Source organism: Pelodiscus sinensis, chromosome 1 (assembly GCF_052426305.1).
Source record: "Pelodiscus sinensis isolate ZL-2025 chromosome 1, ASM5242630v1, whole genome shotgun sequence".
Classification (NCBI taxonomy): Eukaryota; Metazoa; Chordata; order Testudines; family Trionychidae; genus Pelodiscus; species Pelodiscus sinensis.
The window spans coordinates 251,736,177-251,755,418 of record NC_143052.1 but is presented as its reverse complement, the minus strand read 5'-3'; the positions used below and the strand labels follow the sequence as shown (position 1 = coordinate 251,755,418).

General features: G+C 41.6%; 1 protein-coding gene across 1 annotated transcript in view; it reads left to right on the top strand.

The window, feature by feature from the left end:
* The window catches only part of ITGBL1 (integrin subunit beta like 1), a 261,334-nt gene that overhangs the window by 130,544 nt on the left and 111,548 nt on the right, over positions 1–19,242 (top strand). Inside the window, exons 3-4 of the mRNA XM_075918746.2 lie at positions 13,962–14,108; positions 17,519–17,641. Coding sequence (XP_075774861.1) covers positions 13,962–14,108; positions 17,519–17,641 — 270 coding nt within the window. The remainder of the gene's footprint in view (positions 1–13,961; positions 14,109–17,518; positions 17,642–19,242) is intronic.

The window sequence follows — 19,242 nt, the reverse complement described above, 5'->3', positions numbered from 1 at the left end:
ACCTGTGTTTAAAGATATATTTTTAAAATACATTTATTTATTTATCTAAAAATAATATTAAGTTACAAAATCCAGTATGTGCAGCTGAAATAAAACCTTCAGTTCATGGTAATTTTATATTTAATACTCCTAGGTGAAATGGAAAATTATGCATTATGTGCGATTCTATGTCTACATACAGATGCATCTGAATCTTTTGGGATAAAAAAGAGCATAGTGAAAACTATTCCTCCTTTATTTTCATTCATTTAAGGAAACTAAGCAAGACAATGTATTATGCAAATAGAGTCTGATAGTTTTATCCTACAATGATGACATTTTGTTTTCTACCAAACCTTGTAAAATATTTTTAATGTAAGAAATATCCTCCAGAGGGCAATATTTTGACTTTTTAAATCAGTAGCTTGACTTTTTTGTGTGTTACTGTTTCTAAAGCTACTGATTTATAACATATCGTTCTCCAGGTCTTCTCTTAAAATGAGCATTGTATGTTAAATACAATGTACAGGGTTGATGTGAGCCTTAAGCAGTTTCTTATATCGTTTGGTAACAGCTAATATGTAACAAAGGTTACCTCTTCTAGAACATTGATCTTTTCAAGTGAAATAATTTGTGTGAACATTTTGTATAGTGGCATGTGTTTAGGTGATTTTAAAATTGCTACTATCAATCACACCATATTTTCTATAGAACCTAGCAAACTATTAACTCCTTACAGAAATATGATGAATAAAGAGGATATCACGTGTAAGAAACATTTAGATGACATAGTGATATGTAAAGTAATTTAAAATCATTTTAACTTTTCTGTCATTTAACTGTCAAAATTATAATAAGATAAAATAACATTGGCAGTATTGCAGCATTTTTTTCTGAGGGCATATCTTAATATACTTAGATTTGTTCTGACTGATTTTCTATTTCATGTTTTTTTGAATGGTTGTTCACTACTACATTATATTGCTCACAGTGGAGGTGTTCCACACACAGAACAGAGGTAGCACAGCATAGGCAATGACGAAGAATGGTTCCCTTAACAATATACCACAGAACCTTTTTTATCTATAGCAGAAATAAGGTAATTCAGCTTCCATCTGCATTGGATCCTCAGTGTTTGTGTTAATAATGCTGTGAAATGACGTGGCTATTAGAATGTCCTCTTTTTGAAGTAACATAGCACAGTAATTTCTGAGATACATGTGGGTACATATTCTGCATTCTAAATGTCTGAATGAAGCAACATGACATGAAAAATCTTAATAATCCTGATGTAAATAAACAAAACAGGCTAGATTCTCATTATATTTATACTGGTATCAATCTGGAATAATTCCCACTGACATCAGTTGAGTTACTACTCTGGATTTGTATGGAACAACAGTCTGGTTTAGGAGCTATATACAAGAATATACCAAATCTATCCAACTGAAAAGATTTAAAAACTTATTTTTGCAGTGTCAGTCTGGATATTTATTTTCCTCCTTAGCTTCCATTTCATCCCTCTGCCTGGTGTGCCCAATTTAGAGCGGGATGGTAACAAGTAACTCATCCCATTTCTTCACCTATTCCAAGGAGTGTTTTTCAGATTTTGAAATATGCTTCATGAATCACTCAGTAAAATTGTTGATAAAATGAATAATAATGAGCCCAATTTAATTATCATGCCAGGTGCTGATTTTTCTGATAGCATTCACATTCCGTCCTGCAACATAAAAACAACTAAGTCATAGAATCATAGAATCCTAGGGCTGGAAGAGACCTCAGGAAATCATTGAGTCCAATCCCCTGCCCAAAGCAGGACCAACACCAACTAAATCATTCCAGCCAGGGCTTTGTCAAGCCAGACCTTAAAAACCTCTAGGGATGAAGATTCCACCCACCTCCCCTAGGTAACCCATTCCAGTGCTTCACCACCCTCCTAGTGAAATAGTTTTTCCTAATCTCCAACCTAGACCGCCCCCCACTTAGGACCATTGCTCTTTGTTCTGCCATCCATCACTAATGAGAACAGATTCCCTTCATCTTCTTTGGAGCCTCCCCTGAGGTAGTTGAAGGCTGCTATCAACCCCCACCCCACGCTTCTCTTCTGCAGACTAAATAAGACCAAATCCCTCAGACTTTCCTCATAAGTCATGTGCTCCAGCCCCCTAATTATTCTGGTTGCCCTCCACTGGACGCTCTCCAAAGTGTCCACATCCTTTCTGTAGTGGGGGCCCCAGAATTGGATGCAGCGTACCAGATGTGGCCTCACTAGTGCCAAATAAAGGGGAATAATCACTTATCTAGATCTGCTGGCAAGGCTCCTCCTAATGCACCCTAATATGTCATTAGCCTTCTTGGTTACAAGGGCACATTGTTGACTCATATCCAGCTTCTCATCCACTGTTATCCCCAGGTTCATTTCGGCCAAACTGTTGCTTAGCCAGCCTGTAACAATGCTTGGGATTCTTCTGTCCCATGCACAGAACACTGCACTTCTCCTTGTTGAACCTATCAGATTTCTTTTGGCCCAAGCCTCCAATTGTCTAGTTCACACTGGACCCTATCCCTACACTTCAACGTATCTACCTCTACTCCTAGCTTAGTGACATCCACAAACTAGCTGAGGGTGCAATCCACCCCCCTCATCCAGGTCATTAATAAAGATGTTGAACAAAACCGCCCTTGGGGCATTGCACTTGAAACTGACCACCAACCGGACATCGAGCCATTGATAACTGCCCATTGGGCCTGAAAACTTAGTCATCTTTCTCTTCACCTTACAGTCCATATATTCAATCCATACTTCCTTAACTTGCTGGCAAGAATACTGTGGGAGACCGTATCAAAAGCTTTGCTAAAGTCAAGGTATATCACATCTACCGACTTTTCCCATGTCCATGTCTAATTACCTCATCATAGAAGCTAGTCAGATTGGCCAGGCATGACTTGCCTTTGGTGAATCCTTGTTGACTACAATAATTCCTCATTTAACACATGCCTGCTTAACACGTTTTCGCGATAGCATGATTTTTTTTTTAGGGAACATTTTTTGAATTACACGACCATCTCCAGACCGTCTCCAGCCCATTGCTGGTGGTTGCGTGGGGCTTCTCCTGCCTCCCTGCAAAGCGGCAGAGGGTTTGCCACTCGCCGCGCCGTTCCCTGGTGGCCCCCCCTCGCCGGATGCAGTGTGGGTCCCAGCAGACCCATCACAGGGACATGCTCCCAACTCAATCCCCCTCCCCTCTCTTCCCCTTCTCTTTCCTGGAGCCAAACACCTCCCCTCCCTGCTGTAACCCAGTCCCCTTTCTCCCCCAACCTTATGTCCCAGGCCCAACAGACATCACCACTTGAAACGCAACCTCCACCTTTTCTATTATTTTCAATGGGAAAATTGACCATGCATAACACGTTTTCACTTAACACGATCATTTTCTGAAACATATCTACACGCGGCAGTTAGAAGTTAATTCGAACTAAGTCCTTAGTTCGGATTAACTGTTACACCTCATTGCAGTAGGAGTAACAGTTAATCCGAACTACGGACTTAGTTCGGATTAACTTCTGACTGCTGTGTGTAGCTGCAGGCAGTCAGTCAGTTCTAACTAAGGGGATTTATAAATGGCGCCCGCCCAGGAACATGCAAATGAAGCCCGTGATATTTAAATCCCGGGCTTCATTTGCAAGTTCGAATGCCTACATTAGCCACCCTAGTTCGAACTAGGGGGCTAGTGAAGACATACCGTAAGGGAGTCAAAGCATTTTAGACATACCCTAGGCTTCTTTCATTCATGTACAAACACCTTAGATAACTAGCTGATTGCCCTACCTTCTCCGTATGAATCAGGAGTTGTCCTTCATCCTTGTGTTTCTTTCCAATATCTCACTTCACCACTTACCTCAGGGCTTAGATCTCCATCCCCCAATGAACCTCGCTTAAAGCCCTCCTCACTAGGTTTGCAAGCCTACCCATGAAGATGCTCTTTCCTCTCTTTGATAGGTGGGTTCCATCTCTTTCTAGTAATCCTTGGGCCTGGAACAGCATCCCATGTTCGAAGAAACCAAAGCCCTCTCTCCAATACCACCTGCACAACCACGTGTTCACTTCCATGATTAGACCATTTACCTGTCTGCTGAAAATTGATTTCATTTTAAAAATCAAAGCATGAGCCCTACCTCTAGACCAGGGATGAAACTTTTTTCAGTTGAGGGCCATTTGCCCACAGAAAAATCAGTCAGGGACCATGCACAAGTGAGAAGCAAATCTTTTCATAGGAGTGCTAAGCCTCCACATGTGCTCCAGAGCTGCAGCAGGGAGAGTCGCCATGGATCTGAACTTTCTCCAGCAACTGAGCAAGTTGGTGCTTATACTCCAGCTCCAGAGGGGGATGTTGAGGCTTCCCCCAGCAGTGGGGTGAGCCAGCGCTTGCAATCCAATCCTGCAGCAGGGTACCGATGCTTGGAGACTTGCTATAGGGATGGAGCACAAGCACTGGCTTGCCCCGCTGTGGGTGGAAGCGTGACTTTAGGCTAGATCAAAGCAAGCCAGAGGCTGGATCTGGCCCATAGGCTGTAGGTTCTCCCTTCCCTGCTCTACACTGTGTTGATAACTAAAATTTAACAATTACTTTTTAATCAAAAGTGAGATCTGAGAAATAGAAAAACCTAGAAAAAATTATCACCATCTGAAAGGCAGATAGATTTTTTGAATTTGTTTTGTTTGTTTGTTTTGTTTGTTTAGAAGATTATTTGTCTTGGAATAATCTGTATCTAAAATACACCTATCAATAGGACACTATACCAATAACTTTTTCCCCTGGTCACTGCAGGTTATTCCTAGAAATGTAAATTTCAATTCCACCAGAGGCAATATATCTAATGTAGTTGCTTAGTGAACCAAGTGCTTTATTTGAGTACATAGGGCACTGCAAGGTCAATTTCTCGAGTACAGCTTTCAACTCAGCCCTAGTGGAAAGTGCCTCAAGAAAAAGATATGAAAAATTATTTAAAAGACAGCACAATTCCTTATATAAGAATGGTTTGACCCAGTATGGCCAATGATCCATCTAGCCCAGTATCCTGGCTTCTGACCGTGGCACGTGCCTGACACTTCCAAGGAAATGAACATAACAGGGCAATTTTCAAGTGATTCATCCATTTTGTCCAGTCCCAACTGCTGGCAGTCAGATGTTTAGGGACACCCTGAGCATCAGGTAGCATCCCTGACCATTTTGGCTAATAGCCATTGATGGACCTGTCCTCCATTATCATAATTTTGTTTTGAACCCAAGATACTTTTCCCTTCACAACATCCCATGACAATGCATTCCACAAGTTTACTGAGTATTGTGTAACGAAGTACTTCCTTATGTTTGTTTTAAACCTGCTGTTTATTAATTTCATTGGGTGAACCTTAGGTTTTATATTGTGTGATGGGTACATAACATTTCCTTGTTCACTTTCTCCACACAATTTATTATTTTATAGACCTCTATCATATTCCCCCTTAATTATCTCTTTTCTAAGCTGAACAGTCACAGTCTTTATAATCTCTCCTCATGTGGAAACTGTTCCTTACCTGTCGTCATTTTTGTTGCCCTTCTCTGCTTTTTTTCCCAATTCTAAAATATGTATTTTGAGCTGAGTTGACTAGAACTACTTGAAGTATTCAAGATGAGTGCATACTAGAGATTAATACAGTGAAATTATATGATATTTTTGTTATCATTTGTCTTTCCTAATAGTTCCTTATTATTTTATTTTTTGTCTTGGTGGCTCTGATCTTCTGTAGCAGCAATGCCATTTCAGATTTTGTCAGGGGGTAACCTGTGCATGCCATGATGGGGAGGGAAGAGAGTGAGAGCATGAGGGGGGCAGATTGAGGACAGAGGCTTCAGCAGTGTTACTGGTCATGCTCAGTACAAGCCAAGCACAAAATGGGGTGGGGAGGGAACCAATCCCATCTGCCCTCTCCACCCACACACATTTTCTGTGTCCAGGGGCTACCAAGGCACTGGAAAACTCTACTTTTTTTGGCAGGTAACTTAGCAGTTAGCTGACAGGACAGGAGCACTGTATCTAATTCCTATATAAAAGAAAGAAAATTAAATAAATATTAGTCCTCTCAGCTCTAACACTAGCATATTCTGACATCTTGTGGAAAGTCACCTAAGGGACACTAGTTAGCTTTAAAATTTTAATATATATAGTCTTACTTTCTCTTCACAGATTTAGTAACAGAGAAACCACATCAGACTCCTGGTTTCTAGCTCAACTCTGGAAGAGGAATGGGGTCTATTGGGTTACAGCAGTGGGCAAATAAGAACATCAGAATGTCCATTCTGAGTCAGACCAATGGTCTTTCTAGCTCTGTATTCTGTCTTCCAACAGTGGCCAGTTCCAGGTTCTTCAGAAGGAATAAACAGAAGAGGCAGTCTTCATGATCTATCCCTTGTCGCCTCTTTTGTTTGCTTTAAATCTGCTGGTTATAAATTTAATTGGGTCATCTTCTTGTGTTAGGTTAGTGAAGGAATGAATAAAATTGCCTTATTCTATTTTTCCACTCCATTCATGATTTTCCTGACCTTTAACATATCCCCCCCATCCTATAGTCATTTATTTTCCAAGCTGAAAAATCTCAGTCTTATTAATGTCTCCTCATATGGAAGTTGTTCCTTACCCCCTAATCATTTCTGTTGCCCCTTCTGTACCCATTCCAAATGTAATATATTTTTTAGATGGGGTGACCAGATCTGCATATGGTATTCAAGATGTGGGCATACAATGACTTTATATAGAGGCAATATGGTATTTTGCCTTATTATCTATTCCTCTCCTAATGATTCCCAATATTCTGTTAGCTTTTTAAGTTTTAGACTGTCACTGCACATTGAGCAGATATTTTCAGGGAACTATCCACAAGGATTCCAAGATCTCTTTGTTGAGTGGTAACAGCTATTTTGGACCACATCATTTTTGTATCTATAGTTAGGATTATATTTTTCCATGTGCATTCCTTTGCACTTATCTACACTGAAATCCATCTGCCCTTGTGTTGCCCAATCACTCATATGTGTGAGATCCCTTTGTATTCTTTGCATTCAGCTTTGGATTAATCACTGTTTACCCCTTTTTCAAGAACATTTATGAGAAGTTCAACAACAGTGGTCTAAATGCAGATCCCTGCAGCACAACACTCATTCCTATTCTCCCCCACTCCCTCATCTTTTAAGTGGAGTACTCTGCAATGTTTTCATGATGATCTAACAATCCTTCAATTACTGGAAATGCCCTGTCTTTTGTTATTCTTAATCACCCTGCCTCGCTGCCCCAAAAGCGAAGCTGCAAACAGCTCAAACGCTAATGCATTTAAGAACTGCCTCTGGAGGCAGGACATGGGCTTTAAGCAGACCTCAAGAATGAAATCCAGGAGTTCCAACTTGGCTGGGGGGCTTCTGTCTCCCTAGCTCCCCATAAATGGTGCCCTTGATCTATAGTATCTGAGAATCTCATTGACATTAATGAATTTGTCTTCCAACACTTTTATGAAAAATGGAAGTATTATTATCCCCATATTTGCAGCTGGAGGGTTTAAGTGACTTAACTAAAGTGACGCAGACAGTCTATGGTAGAACCAAGAACTGAAATCAATCTACTGAATCCCAATTTGGTGTTTTAACCACATATCCAGATCTATTCTGTATCTTCCTTTTAGACTGTTAACTCTTGTGAATGAGGACTAATTTTCTGTGTCTTGTTACAATAAATGAGACCTGCATACACAGTTATACACTTAGGCACCCGGAGCATAAAAGTTCACAAAAGAAGTAAGGTTTTTTTCTGGTTTTGTATCTCTCTGATCATACTTAGTCATGAGGTATATTATGTGCAGAGTGAACATTAGGAGTGGATTGTAGAGTCAAAACTAAAACTAACAATGATGAGGGGAATGCATTAGAGGGGAAGGCCCAGCAGTAGAAATGCAGCTTTGTAAATTCTATTTTATATCCTTTCCCAAATAAAAGTTATTGACCTGATCAAACCTGTATGTAAATATTTGGATTTACTTATGCATGCACGTGTGATTAAATGCAGGTTACTTAACAGTAACTAGAATGGGTTGAGTGAACGCTGGGATTTGGTTGAGCAGTTTTTTGTTGTTTTATTTTTACTGTGCATTAAACAGCAGATCTTGTGATTCCTGTCCACAGTCATCACAGCAGTCCTCAGATGCAATGGGACTGGTGTATGTCTTTGGGACAAGTGTCTGCAAAGGAGTTACATGTCCTTTCATTTGTCACAGAGGACATAGTACCATATAGGGGAGGACTATGGGTTTGCTGGGTGTTGCTGAGATGGTACATAAGCAGGGATAAGGCTGATGGATATGTTGCCTCGCAGTGCAGATCTACTGTTCATTGCCTCATGTGGAATGGAAAGACTCAGAGAGATGTGAACTTCTGTAGCTTGATTTGTGGCCTTCCATACTTTATCAGAATACTCCCTTGACCAGGCACATGTCCTTGGGTTATCCCTGATTAAGAATTGTAACTATAAAATTATCACAACTACAGTGTTTCATGGAAGAATAAAATTAAATGCATAATAACCATTTTACAGTGTTCTTACCACCTAAATTCCTTATGGCTGCTCAAAATCATAAAGGAGGATAGTGAACATTTTATATTGTTTTTACCTATTTTATTTTTCAGAGAAAAAGCCTTCAATAATTTTGTTTTTAAAGAATTGTTTTAAAATAAAGCAATCAACCATCCAAGGACACAGCTACACCAGCAGAAAGTCTCTATTTACCATGCCAAGCAGTTGATTTCAATTTAAAGAAGATTATTTTTTTCTCCTTTCTGCACTAATATATTTTGATTAGTGCCTAGCTCTGATGACTGAGAGAGATTAGTGCTGCCAGACCACCAAGTAAGGGAGAGTATTCAGTAGTTACTACTGAGTTGCTATAATGATTAGATAAAGGAAGAACAGCAAAAAAAAGTAAGTCTCGCTTTTATTGGCACTTCTTTTTTTTACCAGCAGAGATCAAGCCAGGAAATCAACAAGGGAAGGTGGTATTGAAGAAGACTTAGCTGCTGTCCTGAGTTTCCTTTAAAAAGGAGAAGGAAATGGGTTTTGGTTGATTTGTTTTATTTTGTTTTTGCTTCACTGGGGCTTATCTTTTTTAACCTGTGAGAGTTATGTCATTAACTATCACTGAAACAGGCTACATAAATATTTGTTGCACAGTTTTTCTGCTGGCATTCACCTTTCTCATGTGCAAATAGAGATCATATGAAAAAGCCATTTGTTTATTCATTTGTTAATTTGTTTGTTTATCTATTATTGATTGATTGATTGATTGATTTATAAAAATGAATACTGATGTTCTTTAACATCTCCTTTAATTGTTGAACTGTGTCTCAACATAGCAAATATGAATGTATTTAATTAGCAGGCAAACTGGATTTACATCATGAAAGCAATTTCTTTGCAATAGCTTATTTAATTTCCACAATATTAGCACAAGGTGTGTTGTGCTTTAGCATTTCTGACTGCAGATACATTGACATATTTAAAATTAAAATATTATTGATGAGAATTTAAGTGACCCATTTAGAGTGTTCACTTGCCAGTTAGATAGATGGCCTTTGTATGCAACTATTTGAAGCCATATGTTGTTCTTAATAAAATTCTTTACAAGAGATCATGCATAGTCTAAAAATGTAAAAGGGAAACTTGAAATTTAACTGCCTGTAGTTTATGTTTAATCATTAATTTGGAATACAGTGGTTTATCTGCAACATAAAGGAACAGTACAGTCAGTGATCTAGTCAGTGTAGCCAGAAATCTTTTAAGATATTTAAAGGATTTGTGAAACCTGTTGGACCTTGTGTAAAAAAAAAAAAATAAGTGAAATTCCAGATTTTACTTATGGTTCATATGGATATCTTTACCCTGTGAGATATTGCAAAAGACATGCAGTGTACAGATCTATGTTGCTATATACTATGCCCTCTATTGATGAAAGAAGTTGGATTGACCCTTGAAGCTCTTGCAGTGTTAACCTACTAAGCAATGATATCAGGAGTGGCCCGAGGCCGGCTGCAGCAGCTGGTGCCCTAGGCGGGGCAGCACAATCGGTGCCACTGCCTGCATGGCTGTCAATGGCCATGACGTCATCATGGGGCGCCCCGGTGCCCTGTGACGACATCATCAGGCGCCCGAGCCAGCAGTGCCCTAGGCAGCTGCCTAACTCGCCTAGGCTCACGGGCCACCCCTGAATGATATTGATACTACTCATGAAATATATACAGAGCTCAACAAACAGCTGAATCTACTTGCCCGTGGCAAGTAGATTTCAGCCAGTTGCTCCGTGCGCCCCATTTACCGGTGCTTCGCGCATGTGCAGTGCCAGTCTGGCGCATGAGCAGTGCGGGGCTGGCGAGTAGCTCTCGCTTGGGTTTGTCAAGCTCTGTGTGTGTGTGTGTGTGTGTGTGTGTGTGTGTGTGTGTGTGTGTGTGTATAACTCATCTTATTTCAAAATAAGAAGGTGAGCATCTACACAGCAAGCCTGTTATTTCAAAATGATTTTGAAATAACGGGCTTCTTATTCTGGAATAATAAACCCTCATTTCACGAAGTATAACGACTATTTTGAAATAGGGCATGTGTAGACAGGGCAGCTGTGGTTATTTCAAAATAATTGGCCTCCAGGGCTTCTCATAGCTGCCCTGGTAGCCACTCTGTCCACACCTATCAGAAATTTATAGTTCTCCTTCCCCTGAAGGCCTTAAAGCTGCAGCCACAGAGGAAAGGGCTTATGGCAGAAGGAAGGCCCAGCCAGCCCTGTGTCACGCAGCACCACCCTTGTGTGCAGCAATGGCTAATCCCACTGCCCCCACCGAGCCCTGAAGGGCTGCTAGCAAGCTGGCAACCAGCTCCCAAGCCCTTGCCCAAGGGCAGAAAAGGAAGACACCATCCTAGTTAGTGCAGAGATGCTGGATCTTATTGAAGTCTGGGGAGAGGAAGTAAACCTTCAGGATCTCTGTACCAGGCGCGGGAATGTGGATCTCTGTGGGCAGATGGCTGAGAGCCTGGGCCAGAAGGGCCACATGCACTCGCAGGAGCATGTATGCATGAAAGTGAAAGAACAGAGGCACAAGTACACCAAGGCCAGGGAGCAGAGCTCTTGCTCCAGAGTAGCACCCATTCGTGCCCCTATTATGAACAGGTCCACCACATCCTGGTAAGGTGGTCAGTCCCTTCCCTCCATCTGGTTGTGGACACTGGGCTGGAGGCGCCTATTGTCAACCTCCTGGAGGGTGGGCCCATGGGCAAAAAGGAGGGGCAGGAGAAAGATGAGGCCAGCTAGGAGATGATGCCTGCCAGTCAGGAGGTCAGCCTGCCCGTAGAGCCAGTACCTGCTTCCTGGGATGTCATCAGGTGAGTTCCATTACTTTCCCTAAACAAAACTATGTAGCACTTTAAAGACTAACAAGATGGTCTTTAAAGTGCTACATAGTCCTGTTTTTTTGTTTCAGCTACACCAGACTAAAACGGCTACATTTCTATCACTATATTACTTTCCCTAGACACACAAGAGAGGAGGTGGTGGGCAGCATGGCGCTGTGCACTCCTCTCTCATTGTTCTTGGGCTGGGGATCACACAGCATCCTGGGCACATGGGTGCACATGGAGCACTAGTCTAGAGCACACAGTTGCATGAGGCTGCCACAACAGAACCCAGCCCTCCTGCAGTGTTTCTGGAGAGGCCTGCCTTACTCCCGACACCGTGATGGGACACCAGTGGAGAGTGTCACAGCTGGTCTTGTCTGAAACTCTCCCTTGGGACCTCCTGGATGTGCACAGTCCCCTGATGGTCCTACCAGATTGCAGCAGTGCACAGCTGCTCAAAGGCATTTGCAAGCTGCTCAGTCTCTGCCCCCCACCCTGGTAGGAATGTCTCCCCCTTGTTCTCGCTCAGGTTGTGCAGGATACAGCAGGCCGTCATCTCCTGGGGGCCATTCCATTCGTGAAATATGCAGGCTCGTGCGCCTTCCCTTACCACCCAATGTTAATGTCAGTGAAACGGCCTTGGTGGTCCAATGACGACCTGCAGGACCATGGAAAAGTACCCTTCCTGGTTGATGTAATCCAATAGCCAGTGGTTGGTGGCCCGGATGGGGCTCTGGGCACCCTCAATGTCCCTTCTGGAGATGGGAAAGCCCATGGTGGCAAATCCAGCCATGATGAGATCCACGTCGCTCAGGGTGACGACCCTGCACAGCAGGATGGTGTCGATGGACATCACCGCCTGTAAAAGTATACAAATGGAGAATCACATGGTTGCCAGAGCCCTCAGAAATTCCCCAAACCCCTTCCCACGGCAGGAGCAACCCCCAAGTTCCCCAACCCCAGCAGGTCTTTGTGAAGGCAGGGCTAGAAAACCTCCAGGGAGGGAGAGTCCACCCACCCATTTCCTAGGGAATCCCATTCCACCAGTTCAAACAATGTCCTAGGACAATCATAAGAGAGTCAAACCTGCATGAATAGGGCTCGCTAAGCAGTGGCGAGCCCTATTCGCCAGCCGCGCAGTTTCACGCTGTTCTTTGTTCTGCACATGCGCAGATCGCTCTGCGCCGGCTCTTCTGGGTCGTAATCTACTCACCCTGGGTGAGTAGATTACATTATTTGTCAAGCCCTGTGCATGAGCATGGCCCCGATGGTTGATCTCCCCGTGCTGAACAGGTTCCTGATGGAGCGATAGCCGTCTGGTGTGGTGAGCTTCCAAAGTGCAATTGTTACTCATTTATGGAGGGGGATGGCAGGTCGCATGTGGGTGTTCCATTGCCAGAGGGCAGGAGTAAGCCACTCACAGAGCTCCAGAAGGTGTCCTTCTGCATGCAGAAGTTCTGGAGCCACTGCTTGTCATCCTATCGCTCCATGATGATCCGGTCCCACCAGTCGGAACAGGTGTCCTGGTGCCAGAAGCGGTGGTTCACGGTGTGCAGGGGAGGGCAAGGAGGAGTCGTGCTGCATGAGCAGCATGTGGAGAGAGGTGAGAAGGTGCCCCATGGTGAGCTGCAGGCCCTAGTTCTGCAGTGCCACGTGGGCAGCCTGCAGTAACTGCAGCAGGAGGTGCAGCAGGATGTCTGAGAGCTGGCAAGTGCTTTGCAGCAGATCTGGCTCCATAGCTGGTGTGCTGTGGTGTCTACAAGGGAAACCAGACTAGGCAGTGAGATGATTTTGCTATCCCTCGAGGAGTTAGGCAAAAGTGAAGATCCTGAGACACAGCTTTAGAGGGGAATTCCTTTAAGCATGAGCCTCAGATAGCCTCAGGCAGCAGCTCCAGGAAGTGACTGCTGTCTTGATGCCCTTCCTGGAGTGCTTCCGGGAGACCTTAAATGCAATTCAGCCTCCAATCAGTGTGGACACGCTATTTCAATATAGATCTGTGTTATTTTGATGGGCATTTGTAGTCTGAACACACCATTTCTAAATAGCTATTTTGGGAGTTATTATTCCAAAATAGCTTATTTTGAAATAAGCATGTGAAGTGTAGACGTGCCCTAACATAAGTTCTCTCTCTCTCTCTTTCTCTCTCTCTCTCTCTCATTTTATTGTGACAATAATGATTAACAATTAAGGATTTTTTTAAAAAAAATCAGGCTATATATTGATTATGTAGTAGTAGTAGTCTATTTCTATAACCATTTTTAAAAATAGCCATTCAAGACTATCAAAATAATGTACTCTGAAGTTACCTACATTTATATATCTCTTCAAAGTTAAACTTTCTCTAGTTTTTAGAAAAATAGTCATATTTGTAATTGTGGAAACATAACTTAAATTGATTTTGTTAAAGATGTCAACTTTAAATTTTGTTGATGCAACTGTAACTTTTTAAAAAAGCAGATAAGAAAAAATAAGTTAGAATGATAACTGAATTTGACACTGTTTTTGTAAATTCCTAGGCCATGGAAAGTGTGACTGTGGGAAATGCAAATGTGATGAAGGCTGGTATGGTGAAGCTTGTCAGTACCCAACTACTTGTAACCTTACACGGAAGAAAAGCAATGAAATGTGTAAAAATTCTCAAGATATTATCTGTTCTAATGCAGGTAAGATAATTTCCTTAATGGTCAAAGTCCTCACTGTGTTACCTTATAGATCATGATGCCATTTGAAATGTTTTAATTAAAACTTCATGGAATATGTTTTTAACGATTGCTTAGTATACTAATAGAGACACTGAATTTGTGTGAAAATCTATTGGTGAGCATGTGTGTGTGTAATGGAATTCAAATAATACAATGAAAATAAGTCAGTAGGGCCCAGTCTATCCTTTAAAATTGACATGAACTCCAGATGTTCTGAATGACTTCTTCATCCAGAAAAATCAGTGGAAAATAACCTAAACTGTAGTATGCAAATTGCTAGACATAATATGCACTGCTAGTTTAAACTTTTTCAAAGGATTTATGTGAAAAAGTGTTATGACTTTTAAATTACCTCTAAAGAGTACTCAGAATGCTCGATTTAATGTTCTGGCTCATCCATAACTATTTTAAATTGATGAAGACTCCAACTGTGCCAGATGGTTTACTCATCAAAAGGACGTGGTAACAACATTAACATGGAGAGGGGCTTAGATTTTTTTTTATAAGATGCAAATGAGGCATTTGCAAAAATCCTTCTAGAAATTTAAACAGGAAGGGCTCGTCTACACTGGCCCCTTTTCCGGAAGGGGCATGTAAATTTCATGAGTCGTAGTAGGGAAATGCGCGGGGGATTTAAATATCCCCCGCGGCATTTAAATAAAAATGTCCGCCGCTTTTTTCCGGCTTTTAAAAAAGCCGGAAAAGAGCGTCTACACTGGCCCCGATCCTCCGGAAAAAGTGCCCTTTTCCGGAGGATCTTATTCAAAGTAGGAATAAGATCCTCTGGAAAAGGGCACTTTTTCCGGAGGATCGGGGCCAGTGTAGACGCTCTTTTCCGGCTTTTTTAAAAGCCGGAAAAAAGCGGCGGACATTTTTATTTAAATGCCGCGGGGGATATTTAAATCCCCGCGCATTTCCCTACTACGACTCATGAAATTTACATGCCCCTTCCGGAAAAGGGGCCAGTGTAGACGTAGCCGAAGTGTAACATTGATTATTAAAACTTACTATCACAAAACATTTGCTATGTAATTTTGATTAGGAAACCTACAGCCAAAACCCTTCTACACTCTGAGCTGTTGCAACTCTTTGTTTCTCCATTTAAATTTTATGATAAGTGCTAATGTCTGTGGGAATTATCCAAGTAGATAAAAAGAGAAATTAAGGCAAGACTGGTGGTGAAGACTCAATCATTTGCTCAATTTTTAAATAGGGAGTCAGTTTGTGTGGAGGCAAAGCTCTCATAAAAGAGTAGCCTCTCTATCTGTTTATCTATCTATCTAATATCCAGATGGAAGACAGAATGTTTTGTTCACAGGCTATGATTGGTGTTGTGTGGGATTGGCCACTGGGCTGCTAATATTGTTTAGTTTAGTTTAGTTGTGGACTATGTTTTATTAAATTATTTGCCAGATTGCCTATGTAACCCACACACCTAGTGGGTGTGGTTCACTGTCCCATATAGTGGCATGTAGACCACTTATAGCAAGAGATAAGAACAAGTGAGCACTACAGCCAAAGTTGAGAGCCAGCTGGATTTATAGCTGGAGCTGTAGAGGGTCTTACACTAAACTCCAGAAATCCCAGGTTCAAATCTTCCTGGTAGCAATTACACCTAGCACCTGAAACAGGTATCTGATATATGTGTGAAACTGAATTAAACAAATCAATCAAGCATGTATTTGCAAATACTTGCCCAGTGAGGCACCAGGTCTTTTACCTACTTAGCTGACCTTTATTCTTAGACTCTAAGGTTTGTATCTGAAGCAAAAAGAAAAAACAGAACCCTAGGAGACCAACTTCTTAATGCATTTTATAAAAATACATGCACACAGTTATACAGAAAGCTGGTTGAATAATTTGTAATTAATACATTTTCTCTCTCTTTCTATTTGTGAATCATCTGGTGACGGATTGGCGTTTTCTTGAAGTTATTCATTATCCAACATTATTCACTAAGTAACGTCAGCAAATAATTCTAGATCTGTAGCTTATTTGTAATCAAGTTCTTGTCATTTTTAAAGAATTTGAGTTGTTCAGGTTGGGACGCAGGTTGCATGGCAGCATCACTGTGATGATCATCTAATGTTATATTAGTTCCAAAAGTTTGTGTTTTGTTATTAAGAGATTGTAGACAATGTTTGCACTATTTATCAAGCTGTATTGCTATGTCACCTTACAAATAACATGCATGTTAATAAATGTGCCCACTTTCAATGGAAACACACACCACCATATGAGAGCCATTACAAAAAGGGAAACACGTCTCTCAAAGTCTATGCTGTATAGGGATGTGATAGTGTACCAGGCTCATCAGTTAATGTGCATGCTTACATGCAGCTCCCCACCACCCTGCACTGTTACTTCTGTATCAGAAGCAGCAGCATGGGGACAGGAGTCAGCAGGCACTGGTGCCAGGGTTGGCCTTACCATGAGGCGAACTGAGGTGGCCGCCTCAGGTGCCAGACTGTGAAGGGGCACCATTAGAAAATTGTTTCTGCCTCTGGTGCATATGTATTCTCTCTGCTCTAGACGCACAGAGATGGTGGAGAGTTGTGCTGGAGGAAGGAGGACACGAGACGTAACAGGCAGGCAGGAGAAAAGGTGGCATGAGGGCATCATTTGAGCTCCCCGCCTCAGGGGAGCTAAAATGTTGTGAGCCGGCCCTGACTGGTGCTCACAGGGAGCTTGCTTTTAAGCAGGCTACCAGTGAGCACCTGGGGGGCTCCCTGCACATACTGGTTCCTGCCCCCAACTGCACTGCTGCCTCTGTATCAGTGGGTACCAAAATAAACACATTTGAACATCCCTAATGCTGTATGGAGGAAGACAGTCTGGGTATATGAAGATATTATGATGGATCTAACCAGAAGTCCTTCAAATGCATTAATTAATACAGAGTTTGAAAATCTCCAGTTACTGGCTGAAGGGAAAAAACGAGCAGGGCTGGGTGTAGCAGCGTAGACCAGCAGGGGAACCCTGGGGAACCCCCAGCAGCAGTGTGCAGCAGCAGGGTGGGGAGCCCCAAAAAGAGGAGTCAGCAGTGGGGTAGCCAACAGGGGAGCATTGACACACACCCCCGGTCCCGCAAACTGCCTAGTCTGGGACTGCTCAGGTCCACAGGGTGCCAAACCAGAGAGGTCACAACTATACTTCCTGTGATGGTTCTTTATTCTTTGTAGAGTGAGAAAACTAAAAAAAAATCTATTTACACATCAAATAAACCTCCCTTCCTCCCTGAACCTTTGTGTTATGTTTCAATCAGCTCAGCAATAAGGTATAAAAACCTATCTCAGTACTAAATAAAACAGCAACAACTAATTTTTCTTTAAATTATAATCATATAGAGTTGTTTTTTAAAATGTTTACAGGTGTATGTCAGTGTGGCAGATGTAAGTGTGAGAATTCAGAAGGGAATGGACTGATCTATGGTAAATTTTGTGAGTGTGATGACCGAGAATGCATAGATGATGAAATAGAAGAAATCTGTACAGGTAAGTCCATTAGTAAATAAGTAAAGAAGAGCACTCAAATCTTTTTAAAATATTCAATAGAGTAATACAGGGTTTCAGATTTGTACTTATTGGAATTATAAAAGTAACTTCATTGCATGCATGCATTGAGAGACAAAGAGATAAATAGCATGAATACCCATTGTGAACAATGAGTAAGAATTTCAGATGAGAACATAGCAGCCCTGAGCCACTGTCTGCTTTTATGAAGAAAAACAGGAGCCAGGGTGCTTAACCCCAGAAATCTGCTAAATTTTCTAGCAAATGAGTCACATGTACAACACAGATACATGCATGGATGGAAGAAAAAAAGAGAGACTGTAGCGCTACATTAAAAACAGAGAAGTACGATATTATGAAAAGTGGAATTAGAAATGTGTAATGCACACACACATACACAAGGGTACCAGATTCACTTTCATAGTACTGCAATTTTATATTGGGGAGTATGTGTAAAATATGTATTACTATCTGTAATCATCCATATAAAGAGAAACCAAAATAATTTCTATTTGTTTAACTCTCTGTACTGTCCTTGGAGAGAAAAGAACTTTGGATGTACATAATAAGTTTTTTTAAAATGATGATAGTAATATGACACTTGAAAAAAACTATACCCTGGGAATTCTGCCCAATTTATTAAACAATTGACCAAAGTAAAAGCTGGGGAAGGATATAAGTCAGTGATTCAATGTATATTGTATTTTCACATATTTTAAAGAACTACTGCCATATGTTATTACATTTGATATCACTTGACATTTTACAAAACCCCATTAAACTTTACTGTTGCATTTTTCTGTGCATCCTTTCTCATCAGTGCTTTGTCTCATGATAAAGCTTTTTCCTAACCTCTTATTCCCTATGCTTGTTTCATTCAGTGGTGCCATAATCCAACAGGGGACTAACTTTATCTCTGTAAAACTCCAATTTTATGCTGATGTACTTACTGAATTTAAGAGTGAATGGAGAAATACACCCATGAACCAGGTCCCTAGTGCTTGTATCTTCATAATCCATCACTATGGAAATTGATTAGTGTAATGGGTTTCACTCACCTGTCACGAGTGCCCCCCTAGCCACGCACATTATCCTGTACTCCCCCTCTACCTGTTTTTGGTGGGCCTTTACTGACCCAGCACTCCAGCCAAGTCATATGCAGTTTGTCTGTGAGATAAAAGCAAAGCAAACTATTTTCAGGGTACAAGTCCAACAGGGGCCTCCCTCAGTGCCCTCGGTAATGTCTCTCTCAGTTTGTCCCTGCTCTGAAATAGAGAGGTGCCTCAGGACTTCTTCCCTGGAGACAATGTCTTTACCTTCTCAGGGCCTTTCTAGCCCCAGTTCTTCAGCTGGGTCTCTACAGGTCACTCCCTCTTCTAGAGTGGCTTTGGACTTGTGTATACTAGGAAATTATGTCAAAATAATTTATTTCAAAATAATAACTCCCGAAATAACTGTTTCAAAATAGCATGTCCACACTACAGGGAAGCCTCAAAATTAGTCTGAGGCAGGCTTTTTGAATGTGGCTGCGCTACCTCTACTTAAAGCCCCAGGAAGCACTGGGGAATAATTACTTTGAATGC